At 67.7% G+C, this 18,348-nt stretch overlaps 4 protein-coding genes across 4 annotated transcripts; 2 read left to right on the forward strand and 2 right to left on the reverse strand.

Annotated features, from left to right (window-relative positions):
* Positions 1-1,730: 1,730 nt before the first annotated feature.
* Positions 1,731-4,034, reverse strand: CHLNCDRAFT_48551 (hypothetical protein; the record flags this gene model as incomplete). Its single annotated transcript, XM_005850900.1, has 6 exons — positions 1,731-1,862; positions 1,996-2,152; positions 2,422-2,648; positions 2,872-3,021; positions 3,214-3,595; positions 3,859-4,034. The coding sequence occupies 6 exons, from the start codon at positions 4,032-4,034 to the stop codon at positions 1,731-1,733; spliced, it is 1,224 nt and encodes a 407-aa protein (XP_005850962.1).
* Positions 4,035-5,134: 1,100 nt separating this feature from the next.
* Positions 5,135-9,928, reverse strand: CHLNCDRAFT_29882 (hypothetical protein). Its single transcript, XM_005850901.1, has 15 exons — positions 9,795-9,928; positions 9,523-9,602; positions 9,332-9,401; positions 8,937-9,161; positions 8,431-8,767; positions 8,057-8,230; positions 7,849-7,892; positions 7,591-7,709; positions 7,326-7,425; positions 6,934-7,125; positions 6,587-6,733; positions 6,222-6,425; positions 5,856-6,032; positions 5,582-5,689; positions 5,135-5,438 (listed from the first exon to the last, which is right to left on the reverse strand). Exons 1-15 carry the CDS (start codon positions 9,831-9,833, stop codon positions 5,286-5,288), a joined length of 2,169 nt encoding a protein of 722 aa, XP_005850963.1. The 5' UTR covers positions 9,834-9,928; the 3' UTR covers positions 5,135-5,285.
* A 671-nt stretch (positions 9,929-10,599) lies between these two features.
* Positions 10,600-13,363, forward strand: CHLNCDRAFT_48552 (hypothetical protein; the record flags this gene model as incomplete). The annotated part of the gene is made up of 8 exons (XM_005850614.1): positions 10,600-10,651; positions 10,823-10,872; positions 11,077-11,514; positions 11,784-11,911; positions 12,225-12,324; positions 12,508-12,599; positions 12,860-12,982; positions 13,240-13,363. The coding sequence occupies 8 exons, from the start codon at positions 10,600-10,602 to the stop codon at positions 13,361-13,363; spliced, it is 1,107 nt and encodes a 368-aa protein (XP_005850676.1).
* A 611-nt stretch (positions 13,364-13,974) lies between these two features.
* CHLNCDRAFT_34199 (hypothetical protein) lies at positions 13,975-18,096 on the forward strand. The gene is made up of 12 exons (XM_005850615.1): positions 13,975-14,305; positions 14,439-14,641; positions 14,768-14,895; positions 15,182-15,303; positions 15,486-15,577; positions 15,857-15,997; positions 16,258-16,302; positions 16,443-16,517; positions 16,717-16,818; positions 17,001-17,137; positions 17,321-17,627; positions 17,827-18,096. Exons 1-12 carry the CDS (start codon positions 14,059-14,061, stop codon positions 17,947-17,949), a joined length of 1,722 nt encoding a protein of 573 aa, XP_005850677.1. The 5' UTR covers positions 13,975-14,058; the 3' UTR covers positions 17,950-18,096.
* The last annotated feature ends 252 nt before the right edge of the window (positions 18,097-18,348 follow it).

The following is an 18,348-nucleotide window of genomic DNA, read 5'->3' on the forward strand; positions in this document are numbered from 1 at the left end:
CTTTCTGATTGCATCATTTAGGCATGCAATCAAGAGCACACTAGCAGCAAAGCACATGTGAAGTGGTGAGCAGGGCCCAATCTGGAGTCAGGCGCTGTTGCAGGTCTGCCTTTGCTGCTGCCGGTGAGCCACCTGGCAGGCTCGCGAGCAGTACCACGCCTGGCGGCACGCGCTGCACCGCCGCATCCCGAGGGCACGCTGCCCACAGCCGTCGCACAGTTCATGCCGCGCTGCCAGCTCGGCACTGCTGGATGATTGCTCGCTCCCGACGTCCACCACGTTCAGGCTGAGGTGTGCAGGCACCGCCGGTGTGTCTCTGTGGCTGCCTGGGCCACGTGTGCCGGCACCTGCTGGACCCACTGGCTGCTGCAGAGAGGCCTGCAGGCTGATCAGGAGGGTGCGGCAGGCCTGCACAAGATCTTCCAGTCTCCGCACCCAAACATGGGGCAGCAGGCGCTGGCAGCGGCGGAAGGCGGCCTCTGCCTCAGGAGCCGCCTCCGCTGCCTCCTCCAGCAGGCGGCGGACGGTGGGGTTGCGCAGAAGCGCCACATCTCGACCCAACTCCACGGCACTTCACACTGCGCAGGCCGCTCCAAAAACGGTGAACAGGTTGTCGCGGGCATGCGGCTGGCGTGCCAGCCGAAAGGCTTCCAGGTAATGCGTCAGCATGCGCAGCTTTGCAGCCCCGCCAATGCTGCCGGCAGCCGCCACGGTGTGGCTGTGGGGGCTGCTGGGCTCAAGCTCGAGTATCAGGCGCATGCTGCGCGCCGCAGCGTGAGCCACCTCCTCTCGCTCAGCCTCTGGCAGCTGCGGGCGCCTCGCCCTCTTTCCCCAGTCCATCACGCGGAGGGCGAGTAGGCAGCGCAGCTGCTCCAGGGTGAGCAGGGGTGCCTGCTGCTCTCCCCGGCAAGGGCCGCCTGACGACCGCCGCAGCTGCTGCAGCGCTTGGCGCAGGTTGGCGCCGAGGGTGGGATCTGCCAGCCCGTCTGCGATCGCCATAGCCTTGCGCATTCTACCCATGGTCTTAATGCCGGCCAAAGCGAAGGTGAGCGGGAGGTGGAGGGCTGCAAACAAGGACTCCTGTGCTGAGCGCGGGCGGCTGCGGCGCGGCACCAGCGCCTCTGCAGCGTTCACACACTCTTGATAGGCCGCCACGTGGCGCACAGTGAGGACCATTGTAGGCGACTCCATGAAGCAGAGCCAATCTGAGCGGGCGACCTTGGCCATGGCTAGCAGCAGGCGGTAGCGCACAGCTGGGCTGGCCGCCGCAGCCGCCGACAGCGCCGGGCGCCCGTGGCTGTCGAGCGGCAGCGCCTGCCGTGCCTCAGACAGGAGCTCCTCGCTCTCCAAGAAGATTGCCACGTCCTGGCTGCGCTGCTCAGGAGGGATTGCAGCCGCTCTGGCTAACCTCCGCGCCAAAAACTCGGCTCCGGGCTCTTCCTCCAGGCCGGACATGACCCTGCAGAGTTGGGCTGCAAGGGGCGTGGCACCTGGGAGTCGGCAGTGCAGCATTCGGGTCCTCGTGGGAGTTCTGGCCTGCAAGCTCACCGTCACCTAGCCTCGTTCTGTCCCTGAGACACCCCTGAGTAGGTGCTTTGGTGCTTCCAGGTGAGTTGGGACTGCTGCTTAGTCAGTCAGTCATTATTACTTTCCAATGTCCTGTTTTCGCCCGCTCCTTTGGATTGCGGTTTACAAAGCCCGTGGCTCACCCCAACAGCAGGCAGCACCCCTCAGGCTGCGGCCGCCTGCTTGCGCTTCTTGCGCTTGCGCTCCGCCGCCACGGCCGCCGCGGCGCCGCCGCCTCGCCCGCGCTGCTCCTCCTCCGCCACGCGCAGCGCGGCGGCACGCTTGGCGGAATACACCTGCACAAGGGAAGTGGCAGCAGAGCAGGGTCCCGTGCCTCAAATCACATCACGCTTCTCCCCTGCTTCTCCCCTGCAGCCACATGAAGGCCCCAGGCTTGCAGACATGCCTGCCCCGCCCCGCCCGCCCCACCTTGGTGATGCCCTTGAGCGCCTCCGCCTCCTCCAGCTCGAACTTGCCCAGCTGCTGCCCCACCAACACCTCGATCTGCTGCACCAGGTCGATGTCGTACTGCGTCACAAATGACAGGGACCAGCCGCGGCGCCCCGCGCGCGCCGTGCGGCCCACCCTGCGGGAGCGAGGCGGGCGCGGGGGTTGTGTGGGGGCGAGGTGGCAGGGTCAGAAGGAACAGGCTGGGGACAGGGGGCGGGGGAGCTGCGCGCAGCGGGCCGTGCCACCAACCGCCGCATCCCACCCACCCATGCCCGCCACCGCCACCGACTAGAGCAACCACAACAAGCACACACACGCACAAACAAACAAAAAACACTCACACCCACACACCACCACCCCTGCCACACACACACACACACACACACACACACAAAGCACGCCCACCTGTGCACATAGTCGCGCGCCATCTGCGGCAGGTCGTAGTTGACCACCAGGTCCACGCTGGGTATGTCCAGGCCGCGCGACGCCACGTCGGTGGCCAGCAGGATCGGCACGGAGCCGCTCTTGAAGCGGTGCAGCGCCTCCAGGCGCGCGCGCTGCGGCTTGTGGCTGTGCAGCGCCGCCGCTGCGATGCCCAGCTCCTCCAGCAGCAGCGACAGCAGGTGGCAGCCCTGCGCGGGGCGCGAGGCGGGGGGCCAGGGCCTCGGGCCTGGGTGTGTGCTCGGGCCTGGGTGCGTTGTGCAGGGATGCGCCGAGCGAGCAGGCACGGCAGGCAGGGCCTCCACCTCCAATCCAACTTCATCCATCCATCCACCCCCACACACTGGCACATTCCCACCCACCCAAGCGAGGCACGCGTACGCGCAGCCCCCCACCTACCCACCCCCCGCCCACCTTGCACGTCCCCGCAAAGATGATGGCCGAGCGGCACTGCAGCTCCTCCAGCTGCCCCAGCAGGTGCACCAGGTACACCTCTTTGACCTTGGCAGGCAGGAAGAGGTACTCCTGGCGCAGCTTCGCCGCCGTCTGCAGGCCCTCGTACGCCTGCAAGCGGGGGCGGGTTGAAGCGGGGCTGGGTGTGGGTAGGTGGGAAAAGATGGTGGCAGGACTTGTGAGGGTGGTGAGCGGCGGCAGATGCGGCGTGCGCACGGCAGCGTGCAACAGCCCAGCCGCATGCCCCCACCACCGCCGCCATAGCTACACACACAGCAGCCAGCCCGGCGGGGCGGGCCCCACCTGGAAGTGGTAGGCGTCCCGCAGCAGCTGCTTCTGCAGCTCCACCAGCGTCTGTGTCATGGTGGCCGAGAAGAGTAGCGTCTGGCGCCGCTCGGGCAGCGCGCCCAGCACCACCGCCAGCTCAGACTCAAAGCTGGGCTCCAGCAGCCGGTCCGCCTCGTCCAGCACCAGGAACCGCGCCCTGCCAAACACCCTCGCCAGCTCGCCGTCCAGCTGCAGCAGGCCGCGCAGGCGGCCGGGCGTGGCGATGACGACGTGCGGCCGCCGCGCGAGCTCCTTTGCTTGTGCCGTCATGTCCAGCCCGCCCACCACCACGCAATCCTTCAGAGACATGCCGGTACCCAGCGCCCGGAACTGGTCGGCCAGCTGGAAGGCAAGCTCCCTACGGGAGGCAGCAAAGGAGGCGGGGCACGGGGCACGGGAGGCGGGCGGGCATGGGAGCGGCGTCGGCGGGCGGCGGCAACGGAATGGTACAGAGACGGCTGGCAGGCTGCTGCCTGGGTGGCATGGTGGCCTCGATGGCGCCTCTGCTAGCTGCTACTGGCCGGCTATCGTTGCCCAGCAGGCAAGCAAAACACATCCGGCGGTGGCGTCAAGCGGCGCCGAAGGCCCATGCAGGGGCTGCCCTGCTGGCTGTGCACCCACCTGGTGGGGGTGAGGACCAGGGCAAAGACGCCAAAGGGGTTCTTGGCCAGCTTTTGCAGTATGGGCAGCGCAAAGGCAGCCGTCTTGCCGCTGCCGGTGTGCGCGACGCCAATGACGTTGCGGCCCGCCAGCACGGCGGGGATGGTGCCGCGCTGCACCTGCGTGGGCTCCCGCATGCCCAGGCTGGAGCACACATTGTCCAGCCACTCGGACAGGCCCAGCTGCCGGAAGGTCAGCTCCCCAGCCTGCTCCAGGTCCCCCGCCGCCACATTGTCGGCTGGCTCCAGCGGCGCCTCTGATGCTGCCAGATGCTGTTCCGCTGCATCAGCAGCCGGCACGGAGGCTGCGGGCGCCTTCCGCCGCTTCTTGGCCGCTGGCTTGCTACTGAATAGCGCAATGCCGTCTGTATCCTTCATCCCGCCAGCATGCAATATGCCTTACAGCGCAATGAACATGAAATGGGACAGAAACCAACGCCGACCGCTGCACACTGGCATGGGCCGCCGCCAGCCGGCGCCCTGCTGCCGCCACGCGCCCTGCTGCCGCCACTCGGCAAAGCTCCGCACTTAATACAGGCTCGAGACAGCGCCAACAACTTTGGATTGCAGCTGCTTTGCCTTCTCTATCAGGCAGCACGCGCATCAAAATGGGTTGCCGCTGGCCTGCTGCCCTGCCTGCCGCCGCATGGTGCGCGGTCGGTGCGCGGTCGGTGCGCGGCCGCCCGCATAGCAGTCCGGCTCTTGATCCGTTCCTTCCGCCACCGCCTGCCGCCGCTAAGCCGCGAGTGTGCTCCTTTAGCGGTCAGGAGCGCAGGGCCCCTGCCAGTGCTGCCGCTATCCAACCGCACACAAACGGCGCCGAGTCCTCGGGGTCCTAGCGGCGGGCCGAGCCGCATTTGGGGCCCCAGCTCCGGCAATGGCCGTGCGCCACCCTTTGGCCTTTCGCACCTGCACCTGTGGCGAGGAGTGGAACAGTATGATTGAAACTAGAGAGGCACCCAGGCCTTCCTGTCTGCCTTGCCCACCGCGCCAAGCCAAAGGAAGGGGTGGCAGACAGGGCTCACCTGCACTTTCAGGAGCAGCCCTTCATCCTGTGCAGATGTTTATTGGAGAGCCCGGTTGGCGTTCCCAGGACAGAGCAGAGCAACGTTTAGAAAAGGAGTAGATCATTGCCGGAGCTGCCTGGGGCAGATCACCCAGGCGCATACCTTGGGCAGGTCACCACCCCTGCTGGGCGTGCCATTGGAATCAGCCCAGTGCGACGGTACCTTGCCGTCGGCCGACCGGTGCTGTTACAAACAAGAAGCTGAGAAGGCACAAGCTGGACAAGAGGAAGCAACAAAGCAAAGCAGGAGAGCGGGAGCGCGCACACACGAATCGCAGCAAACAAAACATGGGCTAGCTGGCGGGGGGGCCAGGGGCCCGGCTTCATCCATTCAGGTCCCGCAGCACTTGCGACCAGCGCGTGAGCGACACCACGCGCTCCTCCTCCGGCTGCCCCTGCCGCGCCAGGTCCAACAGCAGCAGCAGGCGCTTCAGCGGCACCTCCAGGTCGGGAAGCTCGGCCACTGCAATGTCCAGCTGCAGAGGCAGGGAAGGCAGGGGTAGGGTGGTCGCTAGCTGCAGGCTGGATGTACAAAACGGCAGCAGGGCTGGTGGTGCCAGCTTAAGCAGACAGATCAGAACCGAGCCGATGCAATGAAGGGCGCCGCGCCGCCACTCACGTCTGTGCCGCTGAACGCGCCCAGCTGCTGCAGCACGCTCTTCTGCTCCGGCTGCGACAGCCGCGGCACGTGCAGGGCCACGTTGAATGCTGCCGCCAGCTCCATCTCCTGCGACGGGGTGTGTGTGGGCATAGGTAATGAAACGAAACCTTCCGGCAGCAAACGGAAGCGAAACAGGATCAGATCCCATGCAAGCAACTGATGCGGGCAGGGCAGGGCCGGCGAGCTCGCATCCTCAACCGCACAGAGCCACCAAACCCACCCCCCAGCCCACCTGCATCACCATGCCCAGGCTGGTGGTGCCCACCACAAACAGCTTGCGCTGCTGCGGCGGCTGCTTCTTCAGCAGCACCAGCAGCGTCTGCAGCACGGTGTTGGAGAAGCGGGGGCCAATGGCCACATACTCCAGCAGCCGCTCAATGTCGTCCAGCACGATGACGCTCAGCGGGGACTGTGGAGGAGCGTGGCGGCAGGGGGCGTTCGAAAGGGGTGAGGTGGCAGGGAGGGGCGCGGGATGGGTGGAGGAGGGATCGACAGCCGCGAGGCAGCAGGCAGGCAGCCACAGGAAGTGGCGGCAAGGGCCCCTTGCTATCCACAGGTGCACAAAGTGCCTCCCCCCGCCCCCACCCCCCACACACACCTTGTAGGCATCGTCAAACACCTTGGCGATCTGGCTGCACTTGGCCTGCTCGCTGTACCCCACCATGGCCTCCGCGCTGACCACCTTGACAAAGGGGAAGCCAGACTCGATGGCCAGGCTGGCAGCCAGCGCCGTCTTGCCGGTGCCGGCAGGTCCCTCCAGCAGGCACGTCACAAGCGGGGTGTTCTCGCTGGATCTGGCCTGCTTGCAGCCAAGGGGTAGGGCGGGAGGGGAAGGCGCGGGTGAGCTGAGCCCCAGCTGGACTTGGGAGCCAGTACTGAGGCGCAACCCAGGTTGGGTCCGGGCAGACAGCCTCAGGACAGGCAGCCTCCTATGCCGAGCGGGCGCCCGCTTGCCTGCTGAACCAGGGTACGGCAGCTGGACAGCAGGTGCTGGTAGCGAGCGCCGTAGTCGATCATGCCGTGCAGGCGGTACGTCTCCAGGCTCTCAATCACCGCCCCAAACGCCGGCTTCACCTCATCCAGCGCCTCGAGGAAGTCTGCCATGGTGACCTGCAGGCAGGCAGGCAGGCCGGGGGAGGGCCGGGCAGGCAGGCACACCAAAGGTGGACAATGAGCCTTGCAGGCCACTGGTAAATTCCCTGCTTCGCTCCCTGACACATGCCGCCCTGCTTCCCTGGCTCCAGACCAGGCTGACCCCAACCCCTTGACACCTCCCCCGCACTGCCACGCCATCCATTGGGGCCGCCCACCTTGATGGCCTCCTCATCTATGGGCTTGCTCAGGTCGGTCACATCCACCTGCCTGTTCAGGGCAAAGGAGGTGGCGCTCTTGACCAGGCCCTCTATCTCCGCGCCGCTGAAGTTCTTGGTGCGCGCCGCCAGCTCAGCCAGGTCCACGTCACGCCCCAGGAACGAGTTGCTGCTCATCTTGCTGGTGTGGATCTGCAGGGTGCAGGGGCCAGGGAGAGCAGCGCACAGGCAAGGCATGACATGAAGAAGAGGCAGCAGGCCCAGGTTGGGCGGCACGCTACACACAGGGCAGGTGGGGAGCCCAGCAGGCACCCCGGCTGGCACAGGCTGCGGCCGCAGGCCATCGCACAGGCAGCAAGCCAGCGGGCACCTCTTATCGCGCTGTGCCGCACCTGCAGGATCTGCACGCGCCCACGCTCATCTGGCAGCCCAATCTCCACCTGCACCTCCAGCCGACCTGGCCGCAGCAGCGCCTCATCCAGCATGTCTCGCCTGCACAGGGGACGTTGGCAAGGGCAGCACGAGTCTCTCAGTTCTGAACGACAAGCATTGCAAGAGGGTTGCAGCAGGGCAGACAGACACAGCAGCAAAGGACCACGGTATTGCATGCAGGGGTACCATGCACGCCCAGAACCGCAGCCCCAACACCCGCCCCACCTGTTGGTCATGCCGATGAGCAGGATGTTGTTGAGCGCATCCACGCCGTCTATCTTGGTCAGCAGCTGGTTGACAATGGTGTCGTGCACGCCGGAGCCGTCCCGCACAGAGCCGCGCGACTGCGGGAGAACGCGGCCGGCACGGGGCATCGATGCATGATCGCACCCCACACTTGAAGCACAGAAGAGGTCGTCCATTCTGGCACATGCAAAAGCGGCAGGGGCTGGGGAGTGGCGCATCAAGCGTGCCGCCTCACACCTTGCAGATGGCATCGATCTCATCAAAGATGATGACGTGCAGGTCTGCATGGAAAAAGAAAGTGAAGGAAGGCCGGCAGGCCTAAGGAGGCGCGCAGCGGGCACAGTTGGGTCAGGACCCTGCACAGCCGGCTGGCTGGCCGACCAATGCGATTCAGAAAAGTACACAGCCTGACTGCCTTGCCTGCTGCCGTTACAGCGCAGCCCACCTGACGACTCCCCCAGCTTCTGGTAGTCTGCCTCCGCCTCCTTGAACAGGTTGCGGATGTTCTCCTCGCTGGCCCCCACATATTTGTTCAGCACCTCGGGCCCGTTCACAATCTTGGGCTCGTTGCCGTTGAGCATCTTGCCGATCTGGCGCGCAATCAGCGTCTTGCCGGTGCCTGCGCGGCAGCGACGCAACAGCCGCTGAGTGCTGTGAAACTGCCTGCCGACACACGGATTCCCAGTTTGCAGTGTGCAGCATGCTCCTCTGGCAATGCGTGCTGCGTCCCCCAGGCACTTCCCAGGCCATATGGCCGCTGCAAGGCAGGCAGGCAGCCATCCGCTCCGTCCTGCAGCCACGCCCCATTCCCTTCCACACCTGGCGGGCCGTACAGCAGCACACCGCGCACGTGGCGGATGCCCAGCCGCTCCACCACAGAGGGCGGGAAGACGCGGGAGGCAAAGGCGCGGCGGAAGATCTGCTCGAACTGGTCGTCCAGGCCGCCGATGCCCAGCATCTCAAAGTTGAACTCCTTGTGCTTGAACAGCTGGGTGGCCATCACGCTGCGCTGCCCCGTCACCTTCACCCCGCTGCCGTGCCGCGTCTCAAAGATGTACGCGCTGTCGGGCACCAGCTGGCCGCGGTGCACGCTCAGCTGCTCCGCCGTGGGGTCGGCCACCATGATGCCGCTCACTTTCAGCAAGAAGTTGGTGCCCTGCTCACAAGCGCACGGCACACGGTACGGATTGCGGTGGCGCATGACGGCGGCGAAACACAACAGCAAAACGCCGCCCTGGCGCGCCGGCATCCTCACACTCCCATGCTACCACCCGCTTGTGGGCCTGGCCCTTCACCCGCAACACCGGCGCCCGGAGCGCCCGCACCTGGTACTCAAAACTCAGCTCCTGGTGGGCGGTCAGCACCTGGCCCGCAAAGCGGGACTGCAGGTGGCTGGACAGCTGGTGCGCATCAAGCTCCAGGTCCGGGCCACGCACCGCCCGCTTGGTCACAAAGTCCACCTCCGCATTCAGCAGCGCAATCTGGAATTTGTCAGAGGGCAGCAGGAACTGCAGCGCCGCCACCTTGTCGCCCGACGACACGCGGATGTTCTGCAGCCGTGGAAGGCAGGCGGCAACGGCAGCAGGATGAGCCTCTCAGCAGATCCCCCAACGCAGCCCAGGAACAGCTGCAGAGGTGCCAGCTGCCGGGCCTGGCACGTGACGGCAAGGGGGGACTCGCAGCTGTGCTGCCGATCGTCGCTGGCATGCATCCTCCTCACCCGCCGCTGGATGGCATTCAGGCCAATGTACCCCGGCGTGATCAGCTCATCTGCTTGGACAGTGTACACACTGCAGGCAAGGCAGCAAGAGGCAGGCCGCCCAAGGCGATCAAATTTGGTGGCCGCTGCACCGATTTTTGTGCTGCTGCACCGGCGAGAGTGGGCCTCCGTTGCGGCAGCTGCAAACTCACAAGTCGCCCAGTTGCACAAATGGTATTGCTGCCACGGGGTCATCCGGCGACACAAACACCCGGTTGGTCTTGGCCAGAACCTGCGAGGCAGTGGCGGGCGGCAGGGTGGCGGCAGCGGCGGCGGCAGCAGTGCTGTGGGTGGCAGGGGCAGTGCAGCGCCTGGCCGCGGGCACCATTCCACCCGTGAGGCTGCTGCCGCACGCTGGAGCACCCCGCAGAGATCCCGCAAGCCGCCTGGGCGCCCAGCGGACAGCCACGCGCCTCCTGCGCACCTGAGACGGGGAGTTGGCAACTGTGAGTTGGTACTCCATGCTTGATGGCCCGCCCCTGCTGGGCCGCTGCTCGTCAGGAGGGCGAAATGGCGCTGGATCACCCGCTGCTCGTTGACTGGGAGTTTCTGTGTCCGAGCCACTGGGACCAGGTTTGGACTGACGAGTAAAGGTCAATCCAGCCGCAGAGTCGCCCGTTTCTTCGCCCAGGCACTGGTGGAAAGGCGGCCATGCAGAAACGGCATGGTGCGCAGCCCTGGGCGCCTTGGTGAGGGTTCGGCTGCCCTGAATCGCCTCATTCCGCCGGGCAAGCCAGGCTGGAGCCTCTGGTTCTGCGGCTGACAAACTGGGATGAGGCAGGGCATGCTGAGGTCCCTGCAACGGCTGGGAGCCGCCAGGGTGAGACTGCAGACTGGGGCGATGCGCAGGGTTGTGCTCAGGCCGCTGCCAGGCGAAAGGCCTTAGGTTTTGTCAGCGGTGCCCCCCCTGCTGCAGGCCGCTGCGTCCTGGGGCTTCCTGGCGCCACTAGAGCTACTGGGCGGCTCAGGTGCGAGTGGGAATTGCAATGGAGCCGGGTATGTCCCGCAGGGCGAGCGCCCTGCTCACGAGCCGCCGCCTCGCCGCCACCTCGCCGCCGCCCGCAGGTGCCGCCACCGCCCGGGCGCCAGCCTGCGTGCGCCAGGCGCACTGGGGGGCAGCAGCAGCGGGTGCAGCCAGCAGCAGGCTTGATGCCTCGCTGCTGCTCGGCAGCCGCGGCATCAGCAGCTCTGTGGCAGCACTGGCAGATGTGACTGTGGAGGTGCCCTCTATGGGGGAGAGCATCACCGAGGGCACGGTGGCAGTCATTCTCAAGCAGCCAGGTGGGCAGCAGCTACGCAGGGGGAGGTGCAGGGCCTGCTGGTGGGAGCGGCAAAGAGCTGGGTCGCTGGGCCCGCCTCTGGGCCGCGCATGCCCTGCTCCACACATCACGTGTGCCCTGCCCCCAGCTGACCCATAGGCTGCTTGCCCACCTTGTGTTGCTGCCCCCGCAGGCGAGGTGGTGGTGGAGGACGACGTGATTGCGCAGCTGGAGACAGACAAGGTGCCAGCACGTTTGCACCCCCATGCATGCATGCATGCATGCACTGCGCAACCGGAATGCATGATGCAGGGCAGGCAGGCCACCTGCGCTCCCTTTCCCGCCTGCCCCTCCTTCTGCCCTGCCCCCTCCTGGGCTGCACCCGCTCCCCTCCTCCCATCCCGCTCCCGCACCTGATCCTGCACCTGTGCCTGCCCCTCCTGCCAGGTCACCATGGATATCAAGTACCCGCACAAGACCCCCGGCATACTCAAGGCCATCCAGGTGGCCGAGGGAGACACGGTGACCGTGGGGCAGGCGTTTGCGGTGGTGGAGGAGAACCCCGAGGCCGCGGCGGCGCCCAAACCTGCCGAGGAGGCAGCAGCAGCGGCGCCCGCGGCGAAGCAGGAAGCGGCGCCCGCGGCGCCGCCTCCGCCCAAGCCCGCGCCGCCGCCCAAGCCGGCGGCGGCGCCCAAGCCGGCGGCCGAGGCGGCGCCCGCGGGGCCGCCCGCGCCGGGGCAGCGGCCGGAGCGGCGGGTGGCCATGACGCGCCTGCGCCGCCGCATCAGCGAGCGGCTCAAGGGCGCGCAGAACACGTACGCCATGCTTTCCACCTTCAACGAGGTGGACATGACCAATGTGATGGAGATGCGGCGCGAGCTCAAGGTGTGTGTGTGCGCGCGCGTGTGTGTGCGCGCGTGGTTATGTGTGTGTGTGTGTGTGTGTGCTTGTGTGTGCGTGTGTGTGTGTTTGTGCCGCTGGGCTCCGGGGTTTTCTTCATCGCCAAGGCGACCATGGCTGCTGGGCGGGTGGCTGCGCTGCCGGCCGCACCAAACTTTCGCCGGCGCTGCGGCCGTGCTGCCACCCCCTTGCGCCTGGTGACAGCCTGCCCCCCTGCCTGCTCCCCACCCCTGCCCGTGGCCTGCCCGGCGCAGGACGCGTTCCTAGAGAGGCACGGCGTCAAGCTGGGCTTCATGTCGGCCTTTGTCAAGGCGGCGGGCGCGGCCCTGCAGTACGTGCCGGCGGTCAACGGCGTGATTGACGGCAGCGACATCATCTACAGGTGTGGCGGCGGCGTGGCGTGGCGTGGCAGCGGTGTGGCTGCGTCGGTGTGGTGGCGGCGGCGTGGCGGCGGCGGTCTGGTGGGGTGGCGGCGGTGGGGTGGCAGATCTACGGTTGGGCGGGCGGTGGCGTGGCGGCGGCGGCCTTCGTATCTCTCTTCGGTGGCGGCGGCGCCTGCCTCTTGTCTGGTTCTCCTCCCCTCTCGCCACCCCCTCCCTTTCCGCTTGCTTGTCAGCGCACCGCACCCGCACCACCCCTTTGGCTCCTTCCCCACCACCCTCCTCCTCCCTCCCTCCCTCCTGTCCTCCCTGCAGGGAATACTACGACATCAGCGTGGCCGTGTCCACCCCCAAGGGCCTGGTGGTGCCCGTGCTGCGCGACGTTGACCAGATGAGCTTTGCGGATGTGGAGAAGGTGGGGCGGGGGCAGGATGTCAAGGGTGCTGCGTGTGGTGGCCGGGCCAGCCCACAGCGCTGCGCGCGCCGTCCTCATTCTTCTCCAGCCTGTTGTTGCGGCCGGCATGGCGCGCCTCACCCTCGGCATCCTCTCATCTCCTCATTCCCTTTCTTCTTTCCTCCTTCCTTTCCTCCTGAGCAGAAGATCAACGAGTTTGGGCGCAAGGCGAGGGACGGCACGCTGTCCATCGACGAGATGGCGGGAGGCACCTTTACCATCAGGCGCGCTTCGGTGTTTTTTTATATCATTTCTTATCTGTATGGGGTGACCTCAAAACTGGCTGCAGCTCGCGGGGGCAGGGCGGGGCTGCGCGGCGCCGGGCTGGGCAGGGCGCTGCCGGCCAGCTGGCGGGCGGGGTCGCTGGCGCAGGAGCTGGGGCCAGCGGCCTTGGGTGGCTAGCAGGTGGCAGCAGCTGCTCCTGCCGCTGGAACGCGCCGGCCGCATCTCACGGCTGTTTTCCGCCTGCTGGCCTGCCCGTCCCTGCGCCCTGCAGCAACGGCGGCGTGTTTGGCAGCGTGCTGTCCACCCCCATCATCAACCCGCCGCAGTCTGCCATCCTGGGCATGCACGCCACCAACATGCGGCCCTGGGTGGTCAACGGACAGATCATGCCCAGGTGCGGCGGGCAGGCAGGCAGGCAGGCAGGCAGGCAGGCAGGCAGGCAGGCAGGCGTCGGGCGCCACGGCAGCAGCGGGCTCGGCCAGCAGCTGGCCCTTGCGCCCTTGCCACATGCGTCGCCCACCGTGCCGACGCAGCTGCCCCTCTCCCCTGCTTTTGTCGACCTCCGCCACACACCACGCCACATCGCACCACACCAGAAGCCCATCACTGACCCAACCCCTCCCTCCCTGTGGCTTCCCTCCCTCCCGGCAGGCCGATCATGAACCTGGCGCTGACGTACGACCACCGTCTGATCGACGGCCGCGAGGCGGTCACCTTCCTGAAGCGCATCAAGGAGATTGTGGAGGACCCACGGCGCCTGCTGCTGGACGTGTGATGCGGGGGCCCGGCGCGGCGCCCTGTTGGTGGCCCGGCGTGCGAGCGCGCAGCGGCACGCCCTCACGACCGCCCCAGTCTGCTTTACCCTGGCGGCGGGCCTTTGGCCGGCTCCCAAGGAATGCCCCTCCTGGGCTGGCTGCCCCCATCGCTGCCGCCGCCGCGTGCTGGGCCCGAGTCTGGACGCGCGGCGGCGGGAGTGCGTGGCAGTGTGGGTCTGCTGACCACTGACCTCGCCTCCACCTCGCCCCTGCCCCCAACATGCATTGATACAGCCTGCATGGCGGGGCGGGGCGCAGAGGCCACCACCGCCCATTGCTGTACATGGTTTTTGCTCACACAGAAATGACTGCCTGCATCAAGCGTGCCGCCCGGCCGCCGCGCCGCATGCTGCCGTCTGCTTCCGCCCTCCCCGGGGCCCTTTCTGCCCAGTTCTCGTACTCCATTTTCAGATCGTCATGCTCTCGTGCTGCTGTGTAACACTCTGCCAGCGCCCAGTGCTCGGACACTGCTGCTGAGTCTCCCACAGGCGGCGCTGCCAGCGGGGCAGCAGGCCAGCCCTCATCTGGGTGGCGCATTGGCTGAGCGGACCAGACAGCAAACTGGAAGCCTGCGGACGGACTGCGATCTTCCCTGCCGCATTTAGAGTGCCGCTGCTGGGAGCTGGGAGTCTGGGGTGCCAGTTTCTGTCTCGACATGCTGTCGGCCCAGTTTGCTGGCGCCGCGCCAGGAGCCGCGCAGTGCTCCGGCAGGGCATCTCGTGCCGTCGTGAGGGCGGCCAGGGCTCGCAAGGCGGTCAAGGCACCGGGCTCGGGCGGCCGGGCGCCGCCGCCGTCTTTGGCGGCGCCGCCATCGGCCACCGCACTAGAACTGGCGCCATCTGCGCCAGCCAAGGCCGAGGAGCAGGCGCCGCTGGGGCTGGAGCGAGAGCTGGCAGACAATGGTGCGCTGCGCTTCACGCTGCCGCTGGCTGCGGCGCTCCCAGCGAGGTGTCGCTGCCACGGTCCCGGCACGCTGCCGCCGCTGCCGCGGCCGGGGATCCACCGCCCCGCACCCATCCACGCCCGCCGCCGCAGGCTTCCGCTCCACGCGGCGCACCAAGCTTGTGGCCACCATCGGACCTGCCTGCGACAGCGCCGAGATGCTGGAGCAGCTGGCGGTGGGGGGCATGAACGTGGCGCGCCTCAACCTGGCGCACGGCGGCCACGACTACCACCGAGGCGTGGTGGAGCGCATCCGCAAGCTGAACAAGGACAAGGGATTCGCGGTGGCCATCATGGTGAGAGCGCGGACGCACCTGTGGGGCATGTGTCGCCCTGGCAGGAGACGAAAGGGTACGGTTACGGCGGCGGAACGGAAGCGGTGCCTGCCTGCCTGCTCCACCCCCCTGCCTGCCGGCGTGCAGATGGACACGGAGGGCAGCGAGGTGCACATCATGGACCTGCCCAGCCCCATCAAGGCGGAGAAGGGTGCCGAGTTCACCTTCACCGTGCGCGACGCCGCCACCTGCGCCGCCAACTGCTTTGCGGTCAGGTGGGCCCCCGCTGGCGGGCCGGCTGGCTGGCTGGCACAGGCTGGATGCCTGCCGTGCTGCTGCAGCGGCAACCCGGGAGCCATCGCTGACACTCTGGCAGCAGGGCCGCGCTGCCTCTCTGCCGCCTTTGTCCATCCACCTGGGCCCCCCCATCTCCCTCCAGCGGCTGGCGTTCCTGTGTCCACCGCCCTCAGTGTCCCTGCTTCACCACCCTCCAGCGGCGGGCTCTCCCGTGCCCACCGCCCTCGGCGCCCCTTCCCCACCTCTGCCCCTGCGTGCATGCAGCTACGATGCGTTTGCCGAGGACACGCAGCCCGGGGACATGCTGATTGTGGATGGCGGCATGGTGTCGCTGGAGGTGGTGGGCAAGGCGGGCCCAGACGTCATTGCACGCGTGGTGGACCCCGGTGGGTGCCTCCCTGCCACTGCCTGGGCATGGCATGGCCGGTCCTTCACCTTCTGCTGCCCGTGCATGCCACGCCCAGCCGGATCAGCGGATCGCTCTCCAGACAGCTGCAGGCTGGGCTGGCGCGCGGCACCTGCCCAGGACCCGTGCGCCTGCTGCCTGCCCCCCGCCCACGCTGTGCAGGCCTCATCCTGAGCCGCGCCAACCTCGTGTTCCGCCGCATGGGCAAGACTGTGCGGGCCAGGAACGCCCACCTGCCCGTCATCTCAGCCAAGGTGCCGCCTGCCGCCTGCCGCTGCGCTGCGCTGCGCTGCACTGCGCTGCGCTGGCCTGGCAGCTCTAGCGCTGGTTGACGCCGCGGCCGGAGACCGTTGGCCTCACCCCGCTGCCTGCCCTCCACCCATCTGTGCTGCCCCTCCGCGCCGTTGCGCCCCGGCCCTCCCTCCCTCCCGCCTCCCTGCCCTCCCTCTCTTCCTCGCTCCCCTCCCTCGGTCTCCCTCCCTCGCTTCTCCCAACCGCCTCCCTGCCCTCCGCCTCCTCGTCCTCCCCCGCAGGACTGGCGCGACATCGACATGGCCATCGAGCAGGGCGTGGACTTCATCGCCCTCTCCTTTGTCAAGAGCGCCGACTCCATCCGCAACCTCAAGTCGTATGTGGAGAGCCGCGCCTCGCGCCAGATCTCCGTGGTCGCCAAGGCGCGCCGCTGCCCTGCATGGCCATGACCACGCTCCCCTGGCCATGCTTTCCTTTGCACTACACCGGCCCACGCTAGGACTGGGCCCCTGGGAACCGCATGGGCCGGTGTAGTGTGGCGTTGGTAGTTGGGGGGAGGGGAGCGGGTACGGCGCTGCCGGCGTGGTTTGCCTCCCGTGCACCTGCCCCTGCCCCTGTTCTCGGGCATGCGTGGCCCGTGCCGAGCCGGCCTGCCCGTGCTGACCCGGCCTGCCCTGCGCAGATTGAGTCGTGTGATGCTGTGCCCAACATCGCCGAGATAATAGAGGTGAGCTGGCAGGAGCTGAGCTGGCAGGCAGCGGAGCTGGCGCGAGCTGGCGACTGCGTCGTGCCGCAGCCAGGCACAGGCAGGCGCAGCTGGCCGGGCCTGCTGCAAGCCTGCCGCCGCTGCGGCCTCACTGGGCGCAGGTGGCGGATGGCGTGATGGTGGCTCGCGGCGATCTGGGCGCGCAGGTGCCCTTTGAGCAGGTGCCCTCCATTCAGGTAGGCCCCACGGCGATGGCTGAAGGTGCAGGCACGTCGCCTGCTTGGATCACGGCGCCTTTCATACAGCCGTGGCGCCGCAGCACCAGCGCAGCACACCAGCCAGCCGCCTGCCCCGGCCTGCGGCCTCACGCTGCTGCCTGGCCCCACCCAGCTGCCTCACGCTGCGCCTGCCTTGTTCCTGCCCCGGTGCCCGCAGAAGGAGATTGTGATGCGGTGCCGCCAGCAGGGCAAGCCCGTCATCGTCGCCAGCCACCTGCTGGAGTCGATGCACACGGTGCCCACGCCCACTCGGGCAGAGGTGCGCCCCACCTGGCTGCCGGCTCCCCATCCACTCTGTTGGCATCGTTGGTGTGCTTTGCCATCTGCCTGTTTACAGCATTGCTGACCACTCGCTGGGCGCGCCCGCACGGAGGTGCCCGAGCCCAAGCCGCCTAACCTGCGCTGCCCGGGTGCCCCGCCGCCGGCCTGCTGCTGCCGCAGGTCAGCGACGTGGCGGACTGCGTGCGGCAGCGGGTGGATGCGCTGGTGCTGTGCGGGGAGACGGCGGCGGGGGCTTACCCCCTGAAGAGCCTGGAGGTGCTGCGGGGTGTGGCCACCCGAATCGAGGAGTGGGTGCGGTGAGTTGGCAGCGCCAGCGCGCGCCAGCATGGCAGCACGGCACCACGTGCCAGCTGGCAGCGCAGGGGCCAGGCATGTATCAGGCGCCTGTATCAGGCGCAGTGCAGCAGCGTGCGCGGTGCAGCTGCCGCCCCGCTCCACCGCCGCGCGCGCCCTGCCCCTCCCCGCCCGTGGCCCCGCAGCGAGGAGAGGCACGGGCGGCTGACGCTGCCCCAGATCTCCACCACCGCAGACGGCCTGGTGTCGGAGGAGCTGTGCGCTGCTGCGGCCATGACGGCGGACGCGCTGCAGGCCCGCGCCGTGCTGTGCTTCACGCGCCGCGGCTACATGGCCGGCTTCCTCAGCCGCTGCCGCCCCGACGCGCCCATCTTCGCCTTCACCGACAAGCAGGAGACGCGGCAGATGCTCAACCTGCTGTGGGGCGTGTCGCCGTTCCGAATGGAGTTTGACGGCGCCGACGGCGAGCAGCGCATCCACCGCGCATTCAAGGTGGGCCCCCGCACCCGGCGTGCTGGCGTGGCGCTGGCGGGGGCTGGGGGCCCCGCCATGTCACAGCGTGTCCGTGGAGCGCGCCTTGCTTTGCTTGCCACACAGCCTGGGCCGGGCCCGCCCCCCGCCCTGGTGCCAAGCCTCTTCGGAACGTGGTGCTAAGCGTGCTCTGCTGTCCTCCGCGCGCGGCCTGATGCAGCTGCTCAAGACTCGCGGCCTGGCCAGCCCTGGCGAGCTGGTGGTGGTGGTGAGCGACGTGAGGCAAGACGTGGGCGGCGTGGAGGACACGATCCGGTCTGTGCAGGTGCGCAGGGTCCTCTAGCCGGGCGCAAAGCGCTGCGGCCCGGCACCGTGTGCCGCTCGCCATTTTCTCCACCCATTTTCTCAGAGTGCCATCACTGTGCATGATTGATCTGTTGATCCATTGTTTGTTTTGCCATTCCTGCGATTTGTAAGTTCCCTCAACAACACCCGGCAATGTCCCTGTTCGGTGGCGCCGGCGCTCGCCGCAGCCGTCGCCCGCCCGCGCCGGCTTGCTGCCCGCCTGCATCCCGCCACGGCAACCACGCCGGCAGCAGCTTGCGCGCCAGTGAGAGAGGTAACCGGTGAGAGAGGTAACCGGTGAGAGAGGTAACCGGCTCCCGAGGGGCATGGGCGACCAGCCGGCAGACCCTGCTCGCCACTGAAAGCAGGCTTCTTTGAGTGTGCTGGACCTGGGACT

Source organism: Chlorella variabilis (assembly GCF_000147415.1).
Source record: "Chlorella variabilis unplaced genomic scaffold CHLNCscaffold_3, whole genome shotgun sequence".
In the NCBI taxonomy this organism is placed as follows: domain Eukaryota; kingdom Viridiplantae; phylum Chlorophyta; class Trebouxiophyceae; order Chlorellales; family Chlorellaceae; genus Chlorella; species Chlorella variabilis.

Excerpts from the sequence above, each read along its gene's own strand:
- CHLNCDRAFT_29882 (XM_005850901.1), bottom strand. The coding sequence starts at position 9,833 with ATGGAGTACCAACTCACAGTTGCCAACTCCCCGTCTCAG. Across the intron at positions 8,768-8,936 it reads AGCTGAGTTTTGAGTACCAG|GGCACCAACTTCTTGCTGAA; the intron begins GTGCGGGCGCTC and ends GCTTGTGAGCAG. Across the intron at positions 5,439-5,581 it reads GCGCGTTCAGCGGCACAGAC|CTGGACATTGCAGTGGCCGA; the intron begins GTGAGTGGCGGC and ends CTGCCTCTGCAG.
- CHLNCDRAFT_34199 (XM_005850615.1), top strand. The coding sequence starts at position 14,059 with ATGCTGTCGGCCCAGTTTGCTGGCGCCGCGCCAGGAGCCGCGCAGTGC. Across the intron at positions 14,642-14,767 it reads GATTCGCGGTGGCCATCATG|ATGGACACGGAGGGCAGCGA; the intron begins GTGAGAGCGCGG and ends GCCGGCGTGCAG. Across the intron at positions 16,819-17,000 it reads CCACGCCCACTCGGGCAGAG|GTCAGCGACGTGGCGGACTG; the intron begins GTGCGCCCCACC and ends CTGCTGCCGCAG.